Below are 24,540 nucleotides of genomic sequence, written 5' to 3'. Positions count from 1 at the left end.
TCATGGGAAAAGACTTTTTAATTTTCTCACTTTTTGAGCGAGAAAAAATATTTTGATGTGTGGGGTCTCTGAAAACCCCCCCAAGTCTGTCAGGTTGGAGTAAGCTAATCATGGAACATATTCCTTTGGACTTTCTTACGAATACTGTACGCCGAGAAACTGAAAATATTTCTAAGATATGGTGGCCGTTTTTGATGATCTGGATGTAGATTTATCTGCCATCTTAACTAGGGGTTTTGTGTAGCCATGACGATTCGATTTAGTGAACTTGAAACCCTCAAAGGAAGCATTTTGAATAAATTCATATGTAATACTCAATGCTCTCAGAGTTCAGGAGCTAATGCTTTGTTGTGCTGAGATGTTTTATTTATTAATTTATTTATTAATTGCCTTTACTGATTTGTTCATCTTGCACATGAGAATAGTTGAGTTTTATTTGTGTTGTTTCTTGTTTTATACAGAGTAGTGTTTTTTTGTTGGTGTATTATTGTTGGAATTTTGTAATTTTATAAAAAATCTTTTTCTTTCAATAAAAACATTATTTAAAAAAAGTAATGACTTTCACATTCACTGTTTTTCTTCATTTTCTTACTTGGGGTGTGGGTGTTGCAGACTAGGCTAACATTTGTTGCCCAAACGAAAGCATGTGCTAAGCCATTTCAGAGGACAGTTAAGAATCAGCTACAATCCCTGAGTGTCTCGGGTTGGAGTAGGCCCAGACCAGGTAAGAATGCATATTTCCTTCCCTAAATGACATCGCAAACAGATGGATTTTTATAATAATCAATTACAAGTTTAATCTCAGTAATGGTGATCATATCTTTTTAATTCCAAAACTCATTGATTGAATTTAAATTCCATTCCTGCTGCCGTGGTAAGACTTGAAACCATGTTCCCCGGATTTCTAGTCAGTGACATTACCACTATGCCTCCATCTCCCCATAATGATTATTGTGATTACATGATTACACTGGTGGATTTACAAATCAAAAGCTGAAAATGATGGCAAATAAAAATCACAGAATGTAAAAATGATTTGATAACATCTACATTGTAAATAACATTTTTGTAGGCAATGTTCTATGAGTTTATTTGCTTTCAAAATCATCAGAATTAGAGGAATTATTAGCGCAAATTGAGAACAGGTATATTGAAACTTTTTTCCATCACAATTTGGAGTAAGGCACATCTTTGGGGGACTTTTTCTCCATTGCAGCCTGGGCTGACTTTATAAGGTCATCTGTTTGTAACATTGACATGTTCCATGTGGCCTGGAGAAAAACAAGGAGATAGCCTTAGTGTATCCTGTTCATTGTTAATGAAAGGAAATCATGAGAGAGTATAAACGATGGATAATCGCCACTGAACTGTGCAGGAATTTATTTAGCTGAGGTACTGTCACCTCAAACATAAAAGGTACTTTATCAAATGGTTCGCAATATCTCAATCCTGATAAGCAATGCCAAAGGGGATGCATGGGTAATGAGAAAAAATAAACAAAAAAATACACATGCCTTGCCCACTTTGAAATAGTGCCAATCCACCAAGAAGAGGATAATATTGTTCATCCAACAGATACTTTCTTTAAAAGATGTGGGTGGACAAAAGGAAAACAATACTTAGGGGGAAATTGTCTCTCCCAGTTCAGCTTTCAAAACATAGGCTTTGTTTGTTCACATTCACTATGAGACTGCATGACCTTGGATTTCCAATATTGTGAATATTCTCATGGGAGACTCAAAGTGTCTCCGCAGAAAGGGAATAAGTGGTTAAGCACAGGCTCTTCTTTGAAGATCCATGTGGCAATATTAATTACTTGGGTCCAATAAAGTGGTGTTTATTTCAAGGTGTTTGTGGTATATTCTAAAATACCTCTCGCGTGGATATTCCATTGTAATCTTTAAATGTCTCACATACATCCACCAGTCAAGAGGGGACAAGAGGTCAGGTTGTTCCTGTTGCAATGCTGCCCAATGACCCTTTACGTCAACCACAATCATTTGTCTCATACTCACAATATAGTTCAAACCGTCCTTAACAGGGTGGTCTCTTGAATAAATCAGGTTCAGCTTGGTTCCTTGTACTGCCAATGGGCTCTTACTGGCTATCTCAGATGCCATCTCGAAGGCACCTTCCAACATGGCTTCTTTGTCTTCAAAGACTCGGCTTCAGACAAGATGAAAGAAAACAAGCTTGTGACATTAGTCTTTTTAATGTTGGCAAAGTTCAACATGCCAATTCTTCAGTGTACATGCTTCATGGGTCAGTGTGCTTTGGCACACTACCACACTACATGGAGTGGGGGAGGAGGCGCAAGCAAAGCCAAATCTAACATCAGCAAGATTTGGAATTGTTACAGGTACCCTGCTAAAAGGCAGCCAACAGATAATGGTAATTATCTCTCGGTTCCTGGCCTCACTAGATCCATGTTTATAATTGCATGTGGTAATATTAGTTACTTGGTCGTCTGCCAATCTAATTGAGACAAGATAACACAATGCAAATTTCATTTCATATCTCAATGTATACAATTGTCATCACCATCCCAAATGTGATAGGTTCTGAAAGGAGAAGCGTAGAAAATAACAACACGAGTAGGCCATTTGGCCATTCATGCCTTCTCTACTACTCGATATTAAAGTGTCTGATCATCCAACTCAGTACTGTGTTCCTGCATTCTCCCATACCTTTTGATCCCTTTACTCTAAGAACTATATCAATCTCCTGAAAGACCTCTAGTACTCTATTCAAGTTGTCATTCTTCCCATGAGGTTTGATGGGCTATCTGAACACATGTGGCTTTACAGCAAAGCACAAATCCACTAAAATCAACACACACAGCGCCAAGGACAACTGCTGTCTCAGCTGAGATGCAATAACTCAGATCAAGAACCAAGATTTACTGCATGGTGCTCTGTGTCATAACACCTGTGCAAGTGCCCTCTGACCTAATGGTGAATTTAGAACATTCAGATCAATGTTAAACATCAAGCCCAATATGAAAATAAATTAATCCAGTGAATACACTCTCAGACTAGTGTGTAATGGCACTCACTGCACCAATCTTTTTCATAACAATGGAGACATCATACTATCATGCCTTACAATGGCCTCCTGTTGTGTTACACGCATACATCACCCTCTTCATTTTGGCTTCAGTCTTATGGAGCCAGACAACTGATGCACATTTATTCTGGAATATGTTTTAGAATCGAACAGATAGATATAACTTGCATTTATGCGGACTTTCAAGACGTTACAATTCCCCGAAAGTATTTGAAAATGTAGCCAATATTATAATGTAGGAAATGTGGCAATTTACACTAGACAGGGTCCCCAGATGTGATTACCAGCTGATCTGTTTTTTTGATGTTATTCAAGGGATAAACACTGGATTATCTTGCCTGGCCTTCTTTAAAATAGTGCAGTGGGATCTTTTGCATCCACTTGAGGTAACGTTCAGAGCTCCGCTAGAAATTCTGCTCAAGTCTTTAGAGTAGTAAACAACCTACAATCTCCTACTGTCTGAGTGCCACCAGTGAACCAGGACTGGCGTCAGGTATTTTACCCTGTTAAGGCTCTGGGTGACCTAGTTCAGTTTCTCGTCTACAAGAAGCAGTTAACAGAGCTCCGGCACCTGATGAGGATGCTCCTGGGTATGTCAGAGGTACGAATGTGAGTAGCATCCTGGAGCGGACTGATCAACAGGGTCATAGTGAGATGAAGCTAGCAGCTTTGCAACGACAGATCACAAACACAGTGACTTGGTTGACACAAGGTTGAATGTAACTTAGAACCAAATAGATTACCTCACCAGACCACAGCTCAGTGCTTCGTCTGCCATCAACTGCCTCGCTGTATAAACCAGTTCGCTCATTAGACTAGAAAAGACAATAGGAAAAATAGAACATCATAAATCATAGTTTAACTCAACTTTCATTTCACTCCCCCCTCAGCCTTAATATATCTACTGGTTAAAGGCAGCTATATCTAATGCTGAACATTCCAACTTCCCCTAAACCAATGGACAGCCTCTTGAGTATAACTCTGGTCCAAGCCTCAGTTATGTATTGATTAAGCAGGTTCAACAGGTCTTGTTCCACTTCATACCTGTTAACCGCCAGATCTGGATCACAAAGCTTTCCCAACAATGGCAGAAAGGATGGAGTTAGTCTTTTCCTCTCTCCTGCTAGGCACTTGGTTTGACTCTGATGGAAAAGAGAATTTGCCTCGGACTGAAACAAACTGCCACTCAACAGGATAATTTGTGCCAGTGACGTTGACCAATTAGCTTGGATCCTGCTTCAGTTTAGCAGCATATTGTTTTGAGACAATAAATTTGGAGAACATACAATCCTTTGGGGATGAGGTCATGGGGGTGGGAGGTGCATTAAAACAATAGGTCTTAAAGAAAGGCCTTTCACAATCTCAGAACATTCCAAAGTATTGATGAAGGGCTTATGCCCAAAACAATCGATTCTCCAGCTCCTCAGATGCTGCCTGACCTGCTGTGCTTTATCCAGCGCCACACTCTCGATAAAGTACTTTACAGCCAACTTTACTAATAGCACCCTCTTGTGGCCCTTGTATGTATGTACCAAAATAAATCAGGTCCAGTATTTGCACATTGTTTCAGGCTGTCCTGCAAATATACTGCATTTGGCGACAAAGTGGAAATTGTGGATGTCTCTAGCTGAAAACGTTGGGGTTGGGTAAGCTTCTAACAAGCCAGTAGATGAATTGTGAGGGGTATTCTTTTGTTGGGAAACTGTTGTGTATGCTGAAAAGCTAAACAAAAACAGAATGCACTGCAGAAACTCTGACAGCATCTGTGGAAACAGAAATAGTGTTAATGTTATGACTCATTTTGTGAGTTTGCAGAGTTTCTCCAGCACTTTCTGCTTTTATTTCATAAATAATTGTATCGTCGCGGTTTCACAATTGAAAGTGATCATAAACTCCTGATGACTATTTTGAGTCTGAAGGCTCCAGCACTGACTTTAACTGCAGCCCAAATACAGCGATTAGCTTTAGTTTTATCTTCTTAGAAGTACAATATTAAAGTAGAAGTGATCTTCTAACCATTGTAATGCTAACGCAATTCCTAGATTACCATCCTCATCTGACATATAAAGGAGGATATATTTAAATAAAAACCAAAAAAACTGTGGATGCTGGAAATCAGAAACAAAAACAGAAATTGCTGGAAAAGCTCATCAGGTCTGGCAGCATCTGTGAAGAGAAATCAGAGTTAATGTTTCAGGTCAAGTGACCCTTCCTCAGAACACTGAGGAAGGATATATTTTTCTTTTCACATGTAGATGAGTTGCCAATCACAGCAGATGACATTGATAAGTTGTATGGATACCATATTGTCAAGGCTGTATTACCATATCAAAAACGTGTTGCCAACACAGATTTAGAAAACAGGTCTTTTTACTTTACCCATGAGAATGAGTTGTCCTTTGTGTTTTGTAGAGCGCCGGAGATATAAAGTGACGTAATGTTCAACCCTCCCAATCAACACGTAGGGTTGAGTTTGACTAACAGCCTGGTGAGAAGCTATCTTTAGAGGTCAGAGTTCGATGAGGACATAGAACAAACAATTAATCAGCATAGTGTACATCAAGCTGTAGGAAAACCACCAATGGTACCTTTGCAACCATGAAAATAACCATCAAACATGTGACCAAGGCTGTATAGGGTGTTCTATCAGAATTTGAAGGGCAATAGTTATACATTGAGATAGATAGTCATTTCCAAGTCAGTTGAAGGGTGTCTGATGTAACAGTTAGAAGAAAAACTCTGGATGTTTTGTATTGTTTGACTGTTGCTTTTGGATTTCCAGAAGAAAGTGTGTCTGATAAAGGACCTCAGTTTTGCATCAGAGAGTTTTCAAATTTCATGAGAATGAACAAGATCAAACATCTAGAGTTTCACTGAATCATCCTTGCTTCGAATGAAACAGTAAATGCATGAGTACAAAATATCAAGCGTGCTCTTGTTTAAAAAATGCTGGATACAAATTGGATGAAATTTCAGATATCACTGAATCACAAAGGGGTGTAATTTTGTTTATTTTTCCGAATACACCTCTCACTACTGGGAGAATGCCAGCTGAACTGTTTCTGAGAATGAGGATTTCATTGCTAAAACCACATTTAGCAGTCAGAAGAAAAAACCATCCAGACGGAACAAAGGTCATAACGGGTAGAATGAGAAAAAGAAGTCTAATGTTGAACCAGAAGGTTAAGAATTTCTTCACAAGTGGGTTGAAGTGACTACCAAGGAAATGTGTAAAAGTATATGGCCCGCACATCTGGATCAAGATGCTTTGTTGTGGAAAGGTTAGATTTGGATACGTAGATCATGTTTTACCTTCAAAAGTTCATGAAGCAAAAAGAGTATTGGGAAGAATCAAATGTGTCTGCTGAATCAGACAGTTGGGATATGGGTAGCATACTGATTGCTGCTCCAATACAAATCATTCCTGAAATCAGTTCAGATCCAAGTCAGAGTCAGTCTCACGTGTCTGATGAAGGGGAAAATTCAATTGCAGGTCAAAGGCAAAATCAGTTCTTATTGGAGAAAACTTCTCTGCAAGGTTTGTAGCTCAGGTTGAGATTTAGGGTGTAGGTTTGCTCTCTGAGCTGTAGGTTTGATATCCAGACATTTCATTACCTGGCTCGGTAACATCATCAGTGGCGACCTCCAAGTGAAGCGAAGCTGTTGTCTCCTGTTTTCTATTTATATGTTTGTCCTGGATGGGGTTCCTGGGGTTTGTGGTGATGTCATTTCCTGTTCGTTTTCTGAGGGGTTGATAGATGGTATCTAGATCTATGTGTTTGTTTATGGCGTTGCGGTTGGAGTGCCAGGCCCCTAGGTATTCTCTAGCATGTCTTTGCTTAGCCTGTCTTCTCTTCAGTCAGAGAGCTGTACAGCAAGGAAACAGACCCTTCGGTCCAATTTGGCCATGCTGACCAGATATCCTAGTCCCATTTGCCAGCACTTGGCTCATATCCCTCTGAAGGAGAAAGTGAGGACTTCAGATGCTGGAGATCAGAGCTTAAAAATGTGTTGCTGGAAAAGCGCAGCAGGTCAGGCAGCATCAAAGGAGCAGGAGAATCGACGTTTCGGGCATAAGCCCTTCAAGGGCATAAGCCCTCCTGCTCCTTTGATGCTGCCTGACCTGCTGCGCTTTTCCAGCAACACATTTTTAAGCTCATATCCCTCTGAATCCTTCCTATTCATATACCCATCCAGATGCCTTTTAAATGTTGTAATTGTACCAGCCTCCACCACTTCCTCTGGCAGCTCATTCCATACACGCACCACCCCCTGTGTGAAAAACTTGCCCCTGAGGTCCCTTTTAAATCTTTCCTTTAAACCTATGCCCTCTAGCTTTGGACTCTGCTACCCTTGAGAAAAGACCGGTCACAGGCCAAGGTGAGTCAAACTCTTTCCACTGGAAGTTTGAGTCAAGACCATTTTAGGAACGGCAAACCAGTGGTCAAGTTAAATTTGTAAATAAATAGAAAACATGAGATACATGTAAACTGTATGGAATTCTGAATGTTGTGCAACATATTCAGTAAGGAAGGAGGAGTATAGTAGTATACTTTTGTGGCAATTTGTACATATCTACCAAAGTGAACTGATTTTAGCTTGATGTTGCCTTTCAGGTGCTGCAAGTTGTTTTCATCTGTCCTGCAAAGATCTCACAATACTCACTGCTGTGGGAGTCAAAGAATCCAATTTGTACATGGCAAGCTCTAACTCAGCAAGTTTATAACGATCAGGTCAATTGTTTTCTCATTGGTATTGACTGAGGGCTAAATATTAGCTGGGTCACTGGCCAGAATCCTTCCTCTTCTTCAAAATGGATATTGCACATTCAACCGAAAGGGCAGATGGTGTCTCCAACAGTGCGGCACTCCCTCAGTTGTCAACCTAGAATTTCAGAGTAGGACATGAACCCATAGTCTGTGCTACCCCCCTGAGTAACAACTAAGACAATGTCATCAGTCTAAGATTTTCATTATCAACCAATAGGAAAGTCAGGAGAAATTTCTTCCATTCAGAGAGTGACAGTGGAACATTGTATCATATAGAAGTTGAGGTGAATGCTTTAGACTTATGTAAGTGGAAGGCAAATACAGACTCAAGGAAAAAAGGAATTTAGTGGGAGTAGGCTCACCAGACCTGTTACACTGGTAGCTTATTGCTGTTCTGTGACTCCTGTGCAATTCCCACTTGCAAATGGACCTGGATCAGTTTTCTTTTTAAAAAAACATTTTTTTAAAATTTGCACAAAGCAGAGTTGTTAATCAGCAGTCAAAAGGGCAGTAGTTTAGTATAAGTCAGATAGAGCAAGGAGGCAGAGGATGATTAGGGGAACAGGAGAAAACAAGGGAAAATGAAGAGTATTTGACAAGATCGAGACAAAGAAATAGGCAGGAACGCAGGTGCATTGTAACAGAGGCAGAGACAAGACCTCTCAAGAGTCTGCTTCTCTCACCTGTCTTGCTGTTTATAAAATTGTAATTGGCACTAAATCCTGCAATTTCCTTCTTAACAACAAGGTGCACCTGCACTATATTAATTGCAGCAGTTCAAAGTAGTGGTTCTCCACAACCTTCTCAAGGGCATGACGTGAGGAAGGCATATGGTGCAGTGAGGAAGGCATATGGCGTACTGGCTTTTATTGGTAGAGGAATTGAGTTCCGGAGTCCTGAGGTCATGATGCAGTTGTATAAGACTCTGGTGCGGCCGCATCTGGAATATTGTGTGCAGTTTTGGTCGCCATACTATAGGAAGGATGTGGAGGCACTGGAACGGGTGCAGAGGAGGTTTACCAGGATGTTGCCTGGTATGGAAGGAAGATCGTATGAGGAAAGATTGAGACACTTGGGGCTGTTTTCATTAGAGAAAAGAAGGTTTAGGGGTGACTTGATTGAGGTGTACAAGATGATTGGGGGTTAGATAGGGTTGACAGTGTGAACCTTTTCCCGCGTATGGAGTCGGGTATTACAAGGGGGCATAGCTTTAAATTAAGGGGGGGTAGATATAGGACTGAAGTTAGGGGTAGGTTCTTCACTCAGCGAGTCGTAAGTTCATGGAATGCCCTGCCAGTAGCAGTGGTGGACTCTCCCTCTTTATGGGCATTTAAGCGGGCATTGGATAGGTATATGGAGGATAGTGGGTTAGTATAGGTTAGGTGGGCTTGGATCGGCGCAACATCGAGGGCCAAAGGGCCTGTACTGCGCTGTATTCTTCTATGTTCTATGTTCTATGATGGGTAACAAACTCTGGCCTTTCCAGCAATGCCCACACCATTCGAAAGAATATTTTTAAAAAATTACCTGGCACTTCCTATAATTTTGGGCAGTCGCTGCAAAGTTCCTACATCAGCTGCCATTCCAATGTCCACTTCCTAGACATGTAGAAAGGATAGGCTTAAACTTGTGCAATTTTATTCAGCAGTCTGTCAACAGATGTAATATCAAACAACTCTCAGCAAATTGTGAAGCAGTACTTAGTCATAAACATTCGTCAGCAATAAAAACTTCCACCATGCTGCTTTTCACCACCTCAAGATGTTCCAAACATTTCAGAAATACTTTTGAAATGTCTTCAGCGTTGAGTTGTAGGAAATATGACAGACAATGTGCAGAGTAGGATCCCACAAAAAGCAATAAAGTAACTGACCCAATCACCGGCTGTAGTTCAGGAATAAATAAGAACAGGACACACAGCCTCGTAACAGTGACCTGGGATACCTTCTAACTAGCTGAAGGGGCAGAAGAAGCTTCAATTTAACAACTAAAGACAGCACCTCATACAGCGTAGCACCCCCTCAGTCCTCCACACTGAGCTGTCAGTTATGATTTCCTGGAGTGGGAGTCGAAGCAACAACATTCTGAATCAGAAGTGCAAGTGCTACTTAACAAACCACTGCAGACACTGTAGATTTTCATAAATATTTGAAGTGGAAACTGACTGGAGATCAACCCAAACTATCAGTTATCCCCTAGAATAGATTACTGATAGTGGCAGTAAGTTTGGAACAACATCTCATGAATAAATCAACAATTTCCGAAGGAAGGAGGGAGTTTTCAGGAAAGGGGGAATGTGAGGAGGGAGATGCCGTTTTGAAATTACTCAATATATGACAGTGTTGAGTTGGGGAATAATTTTGCCAGAGTTTGTTCTGAAACTGATCACAGGCTTCGCTTGTGGGTTCTGCCTCCTCTAGGTTGGGTCCGCAAAGGTGCAGAAAGGATCAGAAAGGAAGGATAATAATGAACCAGGTAATACTTTCACACTGGTACTGTGAGACTTGAGTATCATATTTCTTGGATAAACAAGGTTCCCAAGCTTACTCCCATTGTAATAGTTCATGTACACAATACAAACATGGAGAAAATCCTGAGATTAATGGCTACTGGAATACGTTGCTTAGACACCACATGATGAAAAGTGTATAATGTAGACCTTAACATAGTTTTTGGTGTTCGTCACTTCTCTGAGGGCATTCTTTTTAAAACAAATAATAAATGTCACAGTGTCCTTCTGGGACAGTGATTAAATTCAGCGCTTTGTCAGAAAGCAGATGACTGCAGACTTTTGTGGTGTGAACAGAAAACTGTTTATACTGTTGTGTTTATCACTGCTAAAGTAAACTAGAAAGCCCATTATCTTTGTTTTCAATTCAGAAGAATCTAGAAACGAGCAAGTTTGTATTTCATTCAGTTCAGAAAAACAGTGGTGAGTTGAGAAGCAAGTTCAGCTTTTCTCCTGAAAAGATTCAGGGCAATTCAGGAGACATGTTATCTCAGCAGAAGTGTTCAGTTTGTAAAACTTCCAAATTAGAAATGTGCAGGTTATTAGAATTGACAGAGTTTTAAGTTCTCAGATTCGTGAAAAATTCATATTGGCAGATTTGGAAAGGGCTCTACAAGCCATGGCAAAGTGACAGTCAAAGTCAGTTAAGATTGGAGGGGAGAGTAATTTCCTTAGACTTGAGTCACTGGTATTGATAATGTTGAGAAATAAGCTGAAACACTTTTGTTGTGTTTTGCTAACTGTCTTTAATATAAGATAGCTGACAAAGCAACTTATTAAAACAGAAGCTCTCACCTTCACCTGGAACCAGGCATCCTGCGAGCATAGCCGTATGTCACAGGCTGTAATCAAATCTACACCTGTAAAGGAAAGAGCGCCTTCAGCTTATTTTATGGAATATAGTGTGCATGTGGTTCAAGCAGGTATTTAAACTTTGCTGATTTGACAGAATGATAAGGTTAATATTTGGAAAGGAGCTATTACTCCAGGACAGTGTCTGTACTGTTTGTTATTCTCTTTGTTCTTTTCTCTAAGAAAGGGAAGATTGGGTATGAATTGTTGCACAGTATCTTTCCCCCACCCCTCCTTTTTTCTGATGAATTAATTTTATCACACTCTCACTTCTCCAGTGGTCTCCACAGACTGGGAAGCACAAATCTACTATTAATCTCTCTGGGATACCGACTAAGTGAAATAAAGAGGGAAACAGTTCAAACCATTGACCTAATGCTATACATAAATTAATCGCATTTGAGACACTGAGGTCGTTGAGCCAATAAGCTCCATTGAGATTATATCCTTCAATTCACATCCAGGTCATATAGCAAACAGCGGAGATTGAGAACAACCATTAGGCTGTTCCAACCCAGTTCACTCTCTATTATATTCAGATGATGTGGCCTTTCACCAACCAACAACATTCCAGTGTCAGCTCCCCAAGAAGACAGAGCAAGAAAGCTGGGAAACAGCCTCATAAGCCTCCTCAATGTAAACCCACTCTTTGACGGCAACAAGTAACTTCCTCCATTCTCCATGTTGGCACATGTCCAAAACCAAAAACCCTGTGGGGATGTCTGGATCTATTGCTCTGTGTAACTGATGGCAACTAACCAGTTTAGAATACACCAAGAGTGTTTAGTGTAGAGTGTCACATATGTGGGTCATATTAGGCTGAGATAGCAGGTGGCCCCCTCTGAAGATTACAAAAAAAATATGTTGCAACATATCTGCAGCTTACATAGTTCATCTGTCAATCTATAATACAGAAGATGCAATGAATTCCAATTCCATTATTTGTGATTTGCAATTGCTGGGTTCTTAATCCAGTACAATATCTCGTGCATGTGCCTGTTACTCATTTCCCTGTGTGACTCCAGAGACTTAAGTGTCTAATCTAGGCTGATACTGCCTAGTGCAGTTCTGAGGAAGTGCCGTACTGTTGAAGATGCTGCCCATTGGATGAAACTTTATTTTGAACCATGTCTGTCTTCTCAGGGGTATGTAAAAGATCATACAATCATACTTCAAGGAACAGTGAGGAGACTGCCAGATTCCCAGCGAATATTAATCAAGCAAGAGGGACACCAATTTAACTGGGCAATACATCTATCTTGGGACTGGTTAAACAAAGACAGGTGCAGGAATTCCTGCAGGCCTGGCATTCAAACTGGAACTCTGTTAACAAACATATAGATTTGGACCCTATTTACCAATCTGTCAGAAACAGAACCAGGAATGATATCACCTATCACAACAAACCAAGACACAACAGCAGGCGGGACAGAACTCCAGCGCTTCACTAGACAAAACATGAGAACAAACTTACAGCTCAGCGACAACCAAATATTAATCCCTCAAGCCTCATTACTAAAAATGGATAATATGGCTATTTATGTCACCCCTTCCTATAGGGCCTTGCTGTGTGCAACACTTCCTACTTTGCAACAGTAACTAGGCTTCAAGAAAGTATTTGTTATCTGTGAAGAGGTTTGGAACATCGAGGTTATGAAAGATATTAGATAAATGATAGTCTGCCTTATGTTCCATTTATAGTTTCAAAAGAACATTACCATGCTAAATGATTACTGTAGACCCATTATCTCACATCAAAATGTATTCTAGGTGTGAATACAGATTGAACCTGTGAATTGTCCTACTCTTATCTGCTATGTCCTTTGTAACACTTAGCCACGTTACAGCAAACAAGACTCTGGCCAGGGAAATATACAAGTCAATAATTACTCAATGGGTCTAAACTGTTACCCGGTTGGTATATCTTGTTGAGAAAAATGAGCAGCTTTTTCAACAGCACCTTCCAATCCTACACTGTCTGAAAGGACAAATTGGCAGGTTGCAAGCACCAAAAACTCCAAGTTCACTTGAAAATCATGCATTATTGTGGTGGGCCATTCATTGTCTCAACACACCCCAATGCACTTTTAGAATGGAGTGTAATGTAAGAAGTAGCAGAATAGTGGGCTCTTGAAGTGCAGTGTGAGTGTCCCTACCTCTGGGCCAGAGGCTTTATTTTTGTTTAACTTGTAGGATGTGGGCGTCGCTGGCTGGCTAGCATTTATTGGCCATCCCCAATTGACCCTTGAGAAGGAGTCGGTCAGCTGCCTTCTTGAACCACTGCAGTCCACATGCTATAGCAAGACCCACAATGCCCTTAGGGAGATGTGTCATAACAACTCTGAACAGGTTGATTAAAAACATCTAAAATGAGCAGACAATTTGTGCACAGCAAGCTCCTGCGAACAGCAAAGCCACAATAACAAGATAATCTATCTTCATAATTTTGATTGAAAGATTAACTTAACCAGAACACCATGGGAGAACTCTCTTGGTTTTTTTTTGGATTAGATTAGATTAGATACAGGGTGAAAACAGGCCCAACAAGTCCACACCGACCCGCCAAGTACAATCCACCCAGACCCCTTTCTCCTACATTTACCCCTTCACCTAACACTACGGGCAATTTAGCACTGCCAATTCACCTAACCTGCACATTTTTGGATTGTGAGAGGAAACCAGAGCACCCGGAGGAAACCCAGGCAGACACGGGGAGAATGTGCAAACTCCACACAGTCGCCTGAGGTGGGAACAAATGGTTCCCTGGGTGTTTTTTTTACAACCTCAGCAGACTGAGCAGTGATTTTGGTAACGAAACACTGGAGCCACAGATAGTCTGCAATAATATTCCTGGGTTGCTGGTGAGGAGTTTCCAAGCATACAACATGTCCACCAACTTGCGTTTAGAACAAACTCTTTATTGTACATATTGGTATAACAATGAGCACAAGGGAGCCATAAATATTTTCTTTTAAAAAAACTCAAACTCCCAGTTATCTCCTGAAAGAATGACACCACAAAGTTTCATATTTTAAACAAACATTTCTACAACAAGAATTGGACAAAGTCCTACTAATTTTTGCAAAGCTTTATTCTTCAAAGCTGATAATTGTAATAACTCATGCTGTTTTTAATTCAAGATGTGAGTTTCCCCATACTTTATAGAATCTTTCTCTTCCCCACAAACCAAAGTGAGACATAGCTTTCAGGAATTCACTCTGATTCTCCTCAAACTGATGCTCAGACCTCCTCTCTGCAAGGATTCTACTGCTGATTTCTTCCACAAGCAGATCTGGTCATTTTTAAGTACTCATGAATCTGGACTTATCGTCCTAAGCATAAGTCCTACTCACAATTCCTGCTTAGTGACTCCAAACTAAATGGTGTCTTTGACTCCTAATGGCTTCTCTACTCCTTCTTCCAGCTGTCAGTGGACATACCTCTGCCCTCCAAGCTGAGCCCTAATAGCATTCTCTCTCTCTGCTGGTGAAAGAAGCACACCGGTGAACCCAAAACACAAGATTACTCTCTGACCCTCTACCCTACAGCCATGCATGGATGTTCCAGATAGAGATCTCAACTAGTTATCTTTAGCCTTCAAAACAACCATTTGATTTGGGACCCATATGAATAATTTATATTTCTAATGGCGATTACAATCATCTTATTAGACTTACTGGTTCTATTATGAAACCCAGTGTTTACAAGTTGTTTTAATTCTGGAAACCTACATGAATAATATCAAAACACTATGAAGCAATCTGACTCCTGCAGTTAGATCCAATGTAGCCAATATAATCTTGGGTGTGAATTACCAGCAACATAATGGAACATCCCTTTAGAACTGGAATCACCCCAATCTGTCTGAATTACACTTATTTCAGGATTGTTTCCCAGTTTCTTCGTCAGATTTTTCTTCGATCGACATTTAAAACTGGGTTCCTAAAACTTAAAGTTACCTCTATGGAGACTCTCAAGAGTGAGGGAGTACCTCATGTGGTGAGGATTCTATCCCTCACAAAATGAACTATAAATTTCCAGATTATTAAAACAACTCAAAGCGCTCACCTCCTCCAATGCACGCATTATGAACTGCTGCAATCACTGGCTTAGGACACTGAAATGGAGCACAAATTAAAACGACACTCAGCAGACATTGGAGTCATGCACGTTTGAATATCTTGTAAAGATTTGCCATCTGGAGTACTGGTGTGGAAGCCAAAGTTCTCCTGTGTCTTGGACAGCAAGTCAAACCTTGGGCTCTCAGATTGACAAAGATTCACGGGTTGGAGAGGTAAACTAGGAAAACAAAATAACTTAATAATCGGAGAGAATGAAAAGTACTTTATTCTGCCAATGCAACATTGTGGTCCAAGGGTATGGATATTTTGATGGGCTTTAGGAGACAACCACCTGACTTGGAGCTAGAATTGTTGTCCAAACTAAGTAGGTGTGTCCTTTCCTGAAGGACACTGGAGAACCAGATGGATTTTTCATTTAATTTCACAACTTGCTGCAGTGAAATGTCACACACGTCATGGTAATAATTAAACACCGAACACCAATTAAATCATTGGAGAATTTTTTTTGAACGTTAGGTAAATGTATGTAAGATAAAGTCACCAATGTTCCAGAGGACCATAGGGCTGTGTAGGGACTAGAACAAAGGATTTCATTTTATACTTCCCCTTTGGGAAGGCAGTCGGTTGATGTATGTCTCCATTCAGGCAAAAGTGAGGACTGCAGATGCTGGGGATCAGAGTCAAGATTAGAGTAGCGCTGGAAAAGCACAGCAAGTCAGGCAGCAAGTCCAAGGAGCAGGAAAATCGACGTTTCAGGCAAAAGCCCTTCATCAGGAATCTGCCCAAAACGTCGATTCTCCTGCTCCTCGGATGCTGCCTGACCTACTGTGCTTTTCCAGCACCACTGTAATTTTGACTCTGTATGTCTCCACATGTGGAGTCTGCAGGTGAGTGCGTCCACAGGTAGGTGTGTCCGCTGCTTTGTTTGAGTGCGTTTTGTGTGCGCGCATGTATGTATCAATGTAAACAAGCATATGTGCTGTTTGTGAGCATGAGAGTGTGCACAGGTGCACGCAGGTGTGGATGGGTGTCTGTGTGAGAGAGTTTGGGGTGGAAACTTATTTCAGTTTTGAAACCCAACATGATTGTTAACCCGTGCTACCTTGCACAGGCCATGCAATGATAGGGTTAGGATTTTGTGACTGTGATTGCAAGCTGCAATTTGGAGGCCAGGTGCAAAGTGCAAATCGACTCTGAGAGTAAACCAGGGAGGATCCTGGTACAATGAAAGTCAGAGTTCCTACCTTTTCTATCACGTTAAAGCTCTCCTGATATTGGAGGATCTTGTTCCTTAAGTGCCAGGCTTTCCTTGCTGCATCATCTCCTGTAGGCTGCAATACTTGTCCAGCCATGTCCATCAGATCAATTCCTGCAAACATCAGCACAATTACTGATTTGATTCAGCATCAGTATACAATAATTAATCATCTCCTTGTTACAATCACATCTGGCATCCCTGATTAGCAAGGCTGAAGTTAAACAGGATTTGAGAAATTATAGTCCAGAGACAGGGCAACTTGTGTAACTGTTCATCCTCAAACATCCTTCCCTATCAAATTAGGGGGTCTATTCTAATAGTTAGATGATATATAGAATGTAGAGAAACAGGGCCTTTGGCCTAACAAGTCCACACCAAGCCTCTGAAGAGGAACTCTCTCCTAGTTCCGGAAGACAATCCCACCCAAACCTGTTCCCCATTACTCCACATTTACCCCTGACTAATGCACCTAACCTATACATCCCTGAACACTACAGGCAATTTAACATGGCCAATCCACCCTAACCTGCACATCTTTGCATTGTGGGAGGAAACCGGAACACCCGGAGGAAACCCACGCAGACACAGGGAGAATGTGCAAACTCCACACAGACAGTTGCCCGAAGCTGGAATCGAACCCTGCACTGTGAAGCAGCATTGCTAACCCCTGAGCCACCCTACCAGCCGGTGACAACATGAATTTTTATTGTTATACACACCACAACCTAATTAATTCTTTTAAAGCTTTTTGAGGTCACACTTACCTGCAGTAAACATTTTTCCAGCTCCTGATACAACAACTACTCTGTGATCAGGGTCATGTGTGATTTTGTTAAAGCATTCCACCATCTCTCTGTTGGATCAAGACAGTGTCATTATTGTTGTAACACACAAGGCTGAAAGCCGCCAACAGCTAAGGATTCAAGTTATTTAAGCCGCATTTGCTAGACAGTAAACAACTTACTACGCTGGAGAAAGCAATGGGGTCTGGAGTCAGAGTGAATGATTGGAATAACAGGATTTATTAGCATCAACTGCTAACATTATTGGACAGGTAATAAGTCCACCTGTATGTTACAATCATGATAATAGCATATTTTTAAGCCCATCAGCTAATTTAAAATCTGGTTCTTTCATCAATCTCTATAGCTTCTCTATCTCTGTAACTTCCTCCAGCCCCACATCCTTCCTTATCTCTGTAACCTCCTCCAGCCCCACATCCTTCCTTATCTCTGTAACCTCCTCCAGCCCCCACATCCCTCATCTCCCTAACCTTCTCCTGCCCCCACATCTCTCCTTATCTCTGTAACCTCCTCCAGCTCCCACATCCCTCCTTATCTCTGTAACCTCCTCCAGCTTCAAAACGCATAAGATCTGTATGCTCCAGCTCTGGCTATTTACCCGTCCTGACTTCAATCACTCCATCACTGGTATTTAGCTACCGAGACCCTAACTTGTGGAATTCTCTCTTTAAATTCTCTGCCTCACCACCTGTCTTTCATCCTTTGAGATGCTTCTTAACATCTACTTTCAACAATCATTTTCTCACCCATCCTAAAAATCTTCTTTTGTGACTCATGTCAAATTTAGCTTGATAACACTTCCTTTAGTAGCCTAGGAACATCTTACCAGCTTAAAGGTGCTAATGAACAGTTCATATGCTGTGATTATTCCCTCCCTTTCTGCAGGGGGACTCCTAACAATAGATCACGATAAGTCTGTAAGAAATGGGAACAGGAGGAGATCATTCAGCCCCTAAGCCTGCTCCACCATTCAACAGGATCATTATTGAACCAACAATTTTCATGGTCACTTTCCTGCCCTTTCCCCAAAATCCTTGATTCCTGACTGATCAAGAATCTGTCTCAGCTTCAAATATACATAAGGACTGTGCCCCCACAGCTCTCTTTGACAAGGAGTTACCAAGAATCACAACCTTCTGACAGAAGACATTCCTGCTCTTTTTAGCTTTAAATTGGCACTCCTTCATTCTGAGACTATGCCCTCTCATTCTTGATTCTCCCATGAGAGGAAACATCCTCTCAGCATTTACCCTGCCAACCCCATAAGAATCCAAATGCTTCAATGAGATCACTTCTCATTCTTCTGAATTTCAATGAGTCCCAACCAGGATTAGTCTTTGCTCATGGGATAATCCTTCCAAACCAGGGATCATCGTAGCAAACCTTCGCTAAACTGCCTCCAATGATGTCTTTCCTTAAATAAGGGGACCACAATTCCTCACAGTACTCCAGATGTAGTCTCACTGTACAGCTGCAGTAAGACCTCCCTACTCCTGCACACCACCTCCCTTGAAATAAGGAGCAACATGCCACTAACCTTCCTTATTACCTGCTGGACCAGCGTGCTAGCCTTCTGTGTTTCGTTCACAGGTACCCCCAAGTTGCTTTGTTTTGCAGCTTTCTGCAGTTGTTCTCCTTTTACATAATACTGTTCTTTTTGTTCTCCCATCCAAAATGAACAACTTCACCTTTTTTCCACATAGTAGTCCATCTGCCAACCTTTTGCCCACGTACTTAACCTATCAATCTCTCTCTGTAAACAGTTTGTCTCCCTCTCACAACCTGTCCTTCCACATATTTTAGTGTCATGTGCAAATGTGGCTACAGTACATTCATTTTCTTTTTCCAAGTTATTAATATTCATTGTAAACAGTTGAGGTCCGAGCACTGATCCTTGTGGAATCCCATTGGTCACAGATCACCAATCTGAGAAAGAATCCCTTATCCCTACCTGCTGCGTCCTGCCCATGAACTAACTCTCTATCCACACCAATATATTATCCCCAACACTATAGGCTCTTATCCTACGACTTGACCTTTTGTGAGGAACCTTGTCAAATGTCTTCTGGAGGTCCAAATACAACACATCCCCTGGTTTCCCTCAATCCACTCTGGTTGAGACTTCCTTGAAAGACTTTAATATCTCTTTCAGCACTCTCCTTGATTAGATTATGATTTTCCAAATGTTCTGCTATTACTTTCTTGATAATTGATTCCAATACTTTTCCAACAATGGACATTTACCCTGTAAGTATGTACAGTTACCCACTTTTTGTCTCCCTCCCTTTTCAAGTGGGGGCGTCACATTGTCAGTTTTCCGATCCTCTGGTATTTCCCCAGAATCCAAGGATTTCTGGAAAATTTCAATCAATGCATCCATTATTTCTGTAGCTACCACTTTTAGGTGGGGTGTGACAATGATCATAGCATTGGGAACAATGCTCAAGCAACATAGACTAAAGACTTAGCCTATTGTCATCTGGTCTGTAGGCCTTGTTACATCAATAAGTCTCTTTAATCTGCAATGAATCAAAGGTAAACGAGAGGGCTCTTTAACGGTATTGAAACAGGCATTCCCTCTGACCAAGAGTAGATCAGTGTTACTCATTCTTAAACATTATTCGGTAAAATTTGCAATCACCTCCAAAGGGTATGATTCATTGCATTCCTCTTGTTAGGTCTGTTCAATTCCACATGCAGCACACTGTCTCTTGGTTGCGAGACATGCAGAGTCTCAAAATCGTATGAGGCCACAGCAGCAGACATTGTCCGTATTCCAATTTGCAACGTTTGGAACAGGCCTCGACCTGCAAGGGTGATCGGAAGTGTAATAAAACCCGAATAGAAACTTGTGCACTTAGTCCCCAAAGTGCAAACACTTGCACCCACATTTGTTTCTGTACTTAGCTGCGCGTAGTAGTCTCAAACTGCAGTCAGGGCTTGGGGAAGCTGGAAACCAGAGAACAGGACAATCGGCAGAAAAGGAGGAATCCTGGAGAACACTGCAGTATCTCAGGATAGACAGGGAAGGGTCTAGAGCAGACAGCAATGCATCAAGGCAGACGGGGAAAGGTCAATGAACAGATGGGGGTATCTTGGAACAAACAAAGAGTCATACTGGGGCAGACTGGTAAGGGTCATGGAGCGGACAGGGGTGTCTTGGGGCAGCTGAGGCAGTATTGTGGTGTAGGCAGGAAGAGATCCTGTGATAAGTAAGATGTCCTAAGTCAGAGAAAGAGTGAGGTCTGAGACAATTAGCAGAGGTAGTATGTAACTCTAACTCATGGGAATATGGTAGATAGGTGGAGCAAGATAGAGGGAAGGATTTCTCTTTCCAGAACCATTGAATATCTGACAATTCACCTAAGAAGCTCACTTTTGCCATCCTCAATCAAGCCTAATTTCCAAACCTGCAGAATCAGAATTTTCCCTCGTATTCTGGATGTTGTTAGGGCTTAAAATGACGACATAGGAACGGTGGAATTAGATTAGAGAACCTGTTCTTTCCTACATCATTTAGGTACAGTTTTGTGGCTTCACTCTGATAACACACTTTATTTAATCGATTGTTGTCCAGGATTACATCATTCACAGCGCACGGACTCTGTGCCATTTGGACGCTGTTGTTCTGATATGTGTTGCAATGGCACAGACGAGGAGCAAAATCTCATGGATAGGGAAAGGAGGGTGGAATGAGGAGGAGGAAGACTTTTTTCTGAGTAAGTCACCAAATTTAAAATCCACGCCAGGGCTTGAGAGAAATCAAAGCCGTCATTCCAATGCAGTATGTTGGGATTGCTGCATTGTCAGTGTGTACACAGTTTAGATGAGACAAAAAACACAGGCTCTTTCAGGTCTTTGAGACATTTAATTATCATGAGATGTACTGTAACTGCAAGTTCTTTTTTTACAACATTGATGCAGAGCAACTGAAGCTGGGAATTCGATCCCAACAGGTTTCCTGGTTTCATCATAATCCCAAATTCCACTCTGGTGCAAAGATGCAATGGCGAAGGAATAAATTTGTGACAGGAAATCCAACCACATTTGCCCAGTTCCAATTAAGACTGTGATATCAGTATAAAACCAGCTAGTATTTATTTATTTAAGCATTGCTGGCTGGCCAATATTTATTGCCCATCCCTAAATGCCCTGAAGGTGGTGGTGAGTTGCCTGTGCTATGGATCAGACCAAACCTGCTCAAAATATTTTAAGGTACCTTAGACCTTTTAGTTTTCTTATTTTAAAGGTAGATGCAAAGTATCATGTTCCAGATGCAATGCAACTGGTCGCACTACTCAACATTAAGCAAAACCAATTTATTTAAACAAAAGAAAAAAAAGAATAACTTAACTCTATTGGAAAACTTAACCAAATAATAGATATGGTAACTATTACTAATTAACTATTCCAATACAATTGACTTCCCAGAAACTTTGCCTTGGTGAAAAGGCAAATTCAGACACAGAATCTCACATGCAGTTCTCCAATCCAGGAGGAAAGAAACGTCAAGAGAAAGTTCAAAGAGATATTCACTGAAGCTTCCAACTCTGTTGAGACCCTAACAGCTTCTAATGCTACTGAGAAACCAAAACCCAGAAATCACGATCTGAGAGAGCTGGCGACACCTATTCATGGTGCTAAAAAAAACCCAAAGGCTACTCAACTTGTTTATTCAAGTAGTGTTAACTTGAATAGAGTGCCCTCGTTCAATCTCTCTCTTAAAAGAAACCAGGACAAATAACATCTTAAAGCCATAGCACTGTCACACATTCTTGAACCACTGTAGTCCATGTGTGGTGTAGGGACACTGATTTCAAACCCAGTGACACAGAAGAAACAAAAATACGTTTCCAAGTTTGGGAGGTTTGTGGCTTTGAAGGGAATTTGCAAGGGATGTGGATTTGGAAGTTGCAGTCATAGGAGTCTAGAAGATTTGCAGCAGTGCATTTCATAAATGATACAGACCTCTGTTACTGATTATCAGTGGCGAATAGAGTGGATGTAGTGCCAATCTAGCAGGCTGCTTTGTCCTGGATGGTGTTGAGCTTCTTGAGTGTTTTGGAGCAGCACCCGTCCAGGCAAATGGGGAGTATTCCCTCTCACTCCTGGCTTGTGACTTGTGGATGGTGGGCCTTGCTCATTATTGTCCAGGGAGTGAATGTTGAGGGAGGTTGAGATTCTATAGTTACTAGGAAAGCTGCAAGTCAAGAATTTCAACTTTGACCAACTGCTGGATGCTAGCAGGCAGCAGTTAAATTCCTGCTGCCCCTCCCACTGTATAGTAACCCAGATCATGGAGTATTTACTGCAGTTCGTAGTTTTTGCCCACATCGACAAGCAGAGTGCTGGGTTTAATTCCAACCTCAGGTGACTGTGTGGAGGTTCCCTGTTCTCCCCATGTCTGGGTGGGTTTCCAGACCAAAGATGTGCAGGTCAAGTGAATTGGCCATGCTAAATTGCCTATAGTGTTTGGTGCATTAATCAGGGGAACTGGGTCTGGGTGGGTTGCTCTTCGGAGGGTCGGTGTGGACTAGATTAGATTAGATTAGATTAGATTAGATTACTTACAGTGTGGAAACAGGCCCTTCGGCCCAACAAGTCCACACTGCCCCACCGAAGCGCAACCCACTCATACCCCTACATCTACCCCTTACCTAACACTACGGGCAATTTAGCATGGCCAATTCACCTGACCTGCACATCTTTGTACTGTGGGAGGAAACCGGAGCACCCGGAGGAAACCCACGCAGACACGGGGAGAATGTGCAAACTCCACACAGTCAGTCGCCTGAGGCGGGAATTGAACCCGGGTCTCTGGCGCTGTGAGGCAGCAGTGCTAACCACTGTGCCACCGTGCCGCCCACACTGGTTGGGCCGAAGGGCCTATTTCCACACTGTAGGATCTAATCTAACCTAGGAGGAGAAAGTGAGGTCTGCAGATGCTGGAGATCAAAGTTGAAACTTTATTGCTGGAACAGCACAGCAGGTCAGGCAGCATCCAGGGAACAGGAGATTCGACGTTTCGGGCACAGGCCCTTCTTCAGGAATGAGCAGAGAGTGTTCAGCAGGAGAAGATAAAAGGTAGGGAGGAGGGACTTGGAGGAGGGGAGTTGGAAATCTATCACATTTCCAACTCCCCTCCTCCAAGTCCCTCCTCCCTACCTTTTATCTTCTCCTGCTGAACACTCTCTGCTCATTCCTGAAGAAGGGCCTGTGCCCGAAACGTCGAATCTCCTGTTCCCTGGATGCTGCCTGACCTGCTGTGCTGTTCCAGCAATAAAGTTTCAACTCTAATCTAACCTAACCTAATCTAATCTAATCTAATGTAAGTCCAGAGATCAGCAAGTTAGGTGGATTGGTCATGAGAAATTGCCCACAGTGTCTAGGGAATGTGTGGATTAAGTGGATTGGCCATTGGAATGCAGGGGTGGGTCTGAATGGGATTCTCTTTAGAGGGTCGGTATTGGCTGGGTGGGCCGAACGGCCTCTTTCCGCACTGTAGGGATTCTATGATTGAACCCCAAATCCAGGGATACTTTCCCACTTACACGGATATCATTCAGTACCGAAGGCTTCCCGGCACCTCATCTAAAACTTACGTCCACTCCTCCCCGGGACAAACTTAGCCGAGCCCGACCCCCCCCCCGAACCGGACACAACCCCTTCCCGCGCTCCCCCAAGAAGCCACACTCACAGCTCCTCCGTGCTCCACCGACCAGAAGACCAGCCATCGGCCCCGACAGCGACCTGGAGACAATCCCGCCTACAGCGCCTCCCGCGGCCGGGCAGTATCACCGCAACTAGAGTACAGCACCGCCCACAGCCCGGCGGTCACCGCAAGTAAGGCATAGCGCCGCCCACAGCCCGGCGGTCACCGCAAGTAAGGCATAGCGCCGCCTGCCCGTGGCCCATGAGTATCACTGCAAGTATGCCACAGCGCCGCCGCCGGCCCAGCAGTCACCGCAAGTAGACAATAGCGCTGCCTATGGCCAGGCGGAGTCATTGCAAGTAGATCACGCGGCCCAATAGTCACCGCAAGTAGACAATAGCGCTGCCCATGGCCAGGCGGAGTCATTGCAAGTAGATCACGTGGCCCAATAGTCACCGCAAGTAGACAATAGCGCTACCCATAGCCAGGCGGAGTCACTGCAAGTAGAGTATTGCGCCGCCCGCGGCCCGGCAGTGTCACCGCAGCATA

At 42.3% G+C, this 24,540-nt stretch overlaps 1 protein-coding gene across 2 annotated transcripts; it reads right to left on the bottom strand.

Annotated features, from left to right (window-relative positions):
* Positions 1-808: 808 nt before the first annotated feature.
* On the bottom strand, positions 809-24,170 carry ech1 (enoyl CoA hydratase 1, peroxisomal). Of its 2 annotated transcripts, XM_043680970.2 has the most exons (10): positions 24,037-24,170; positions 19,981-20,146; positions 17,301-17,389; positions 16,523-16,647; positions 15,265-15,313; positions 11,140-11,204; positions 9,363-9,433; positions 3,810-3,881; positions 2,016-2,166; positions 809-1,271 (listed from the first exon to the last, which is right to left on the bottom strand). In XM_043680970.2, the coding sequence occupies exons 1-10, from the start codon at positions 24,071-24,073 to the stop codon at positions 1,167-1,169; spliced, it is 930 nt and encodes a 309-aa protein (XP_043536905.1). In that variant the 5' UTR covers positions 24,074-24,170; the 3' UTR covers positions 809-1,166. The 2 variants fall into 2 exon arrangements, with proteins under 2 accessions (XP_043536905.1, XP_087840206.1); XM_087984080.1 differs by lacking the exons at positions 11,140-11,204; positions 15,265-15,313.
* Positions 24,171-24,540: the final 370 nt, after the last annotated feature.

Source organism: Chiloscyllium plagiosum, unplaced genomic scaffold, assembly GCF_037043375.1.
Source record: "Chiloscyllium plagiosum isolate Xiang-an unplaced genomic scaffold, Cpla_swu_hap1 HiC_scaffold_47, whole genome shotgun sequence".
NCBI lineage: Eukaryota > Metazoa > Chordata > Chondrichthyes > Orectolobiformes > Hemiscylliidae > Chiloscyllium > Chiloscyllium plagiosum.
This window is presented reverse-complemented; position numbering and strand designations above follow the sequence as displayed.

What these genes read in the sequence shown, in the direction of transcription:
- ech1 (XM_043680970.2), bottom strand. Translation starts at nt 24,073, where the DNA reads ATGGCTGGTCTTCTGGTCGGTGGAGCACGGAGGAGCT. An exon ending in GCTTTAACGTGATAGAAAAG is followed by an intron (nt 15,314 to 16,522) that starts GTAGGAACTCTG and finishes GCTCCATTTCAG; the next exon opens with TGTCCTAAGCCAGTGATTGC. An exon ending in AAAATTATAGGAAGTGCCAG is followed by an intron (nt 3,882 to 9,362) that starts GTAATTTTTTAA and finishes TGTCTTTTCTAG; the next exon opens with TCTAATGAGCGAACTGGTTT.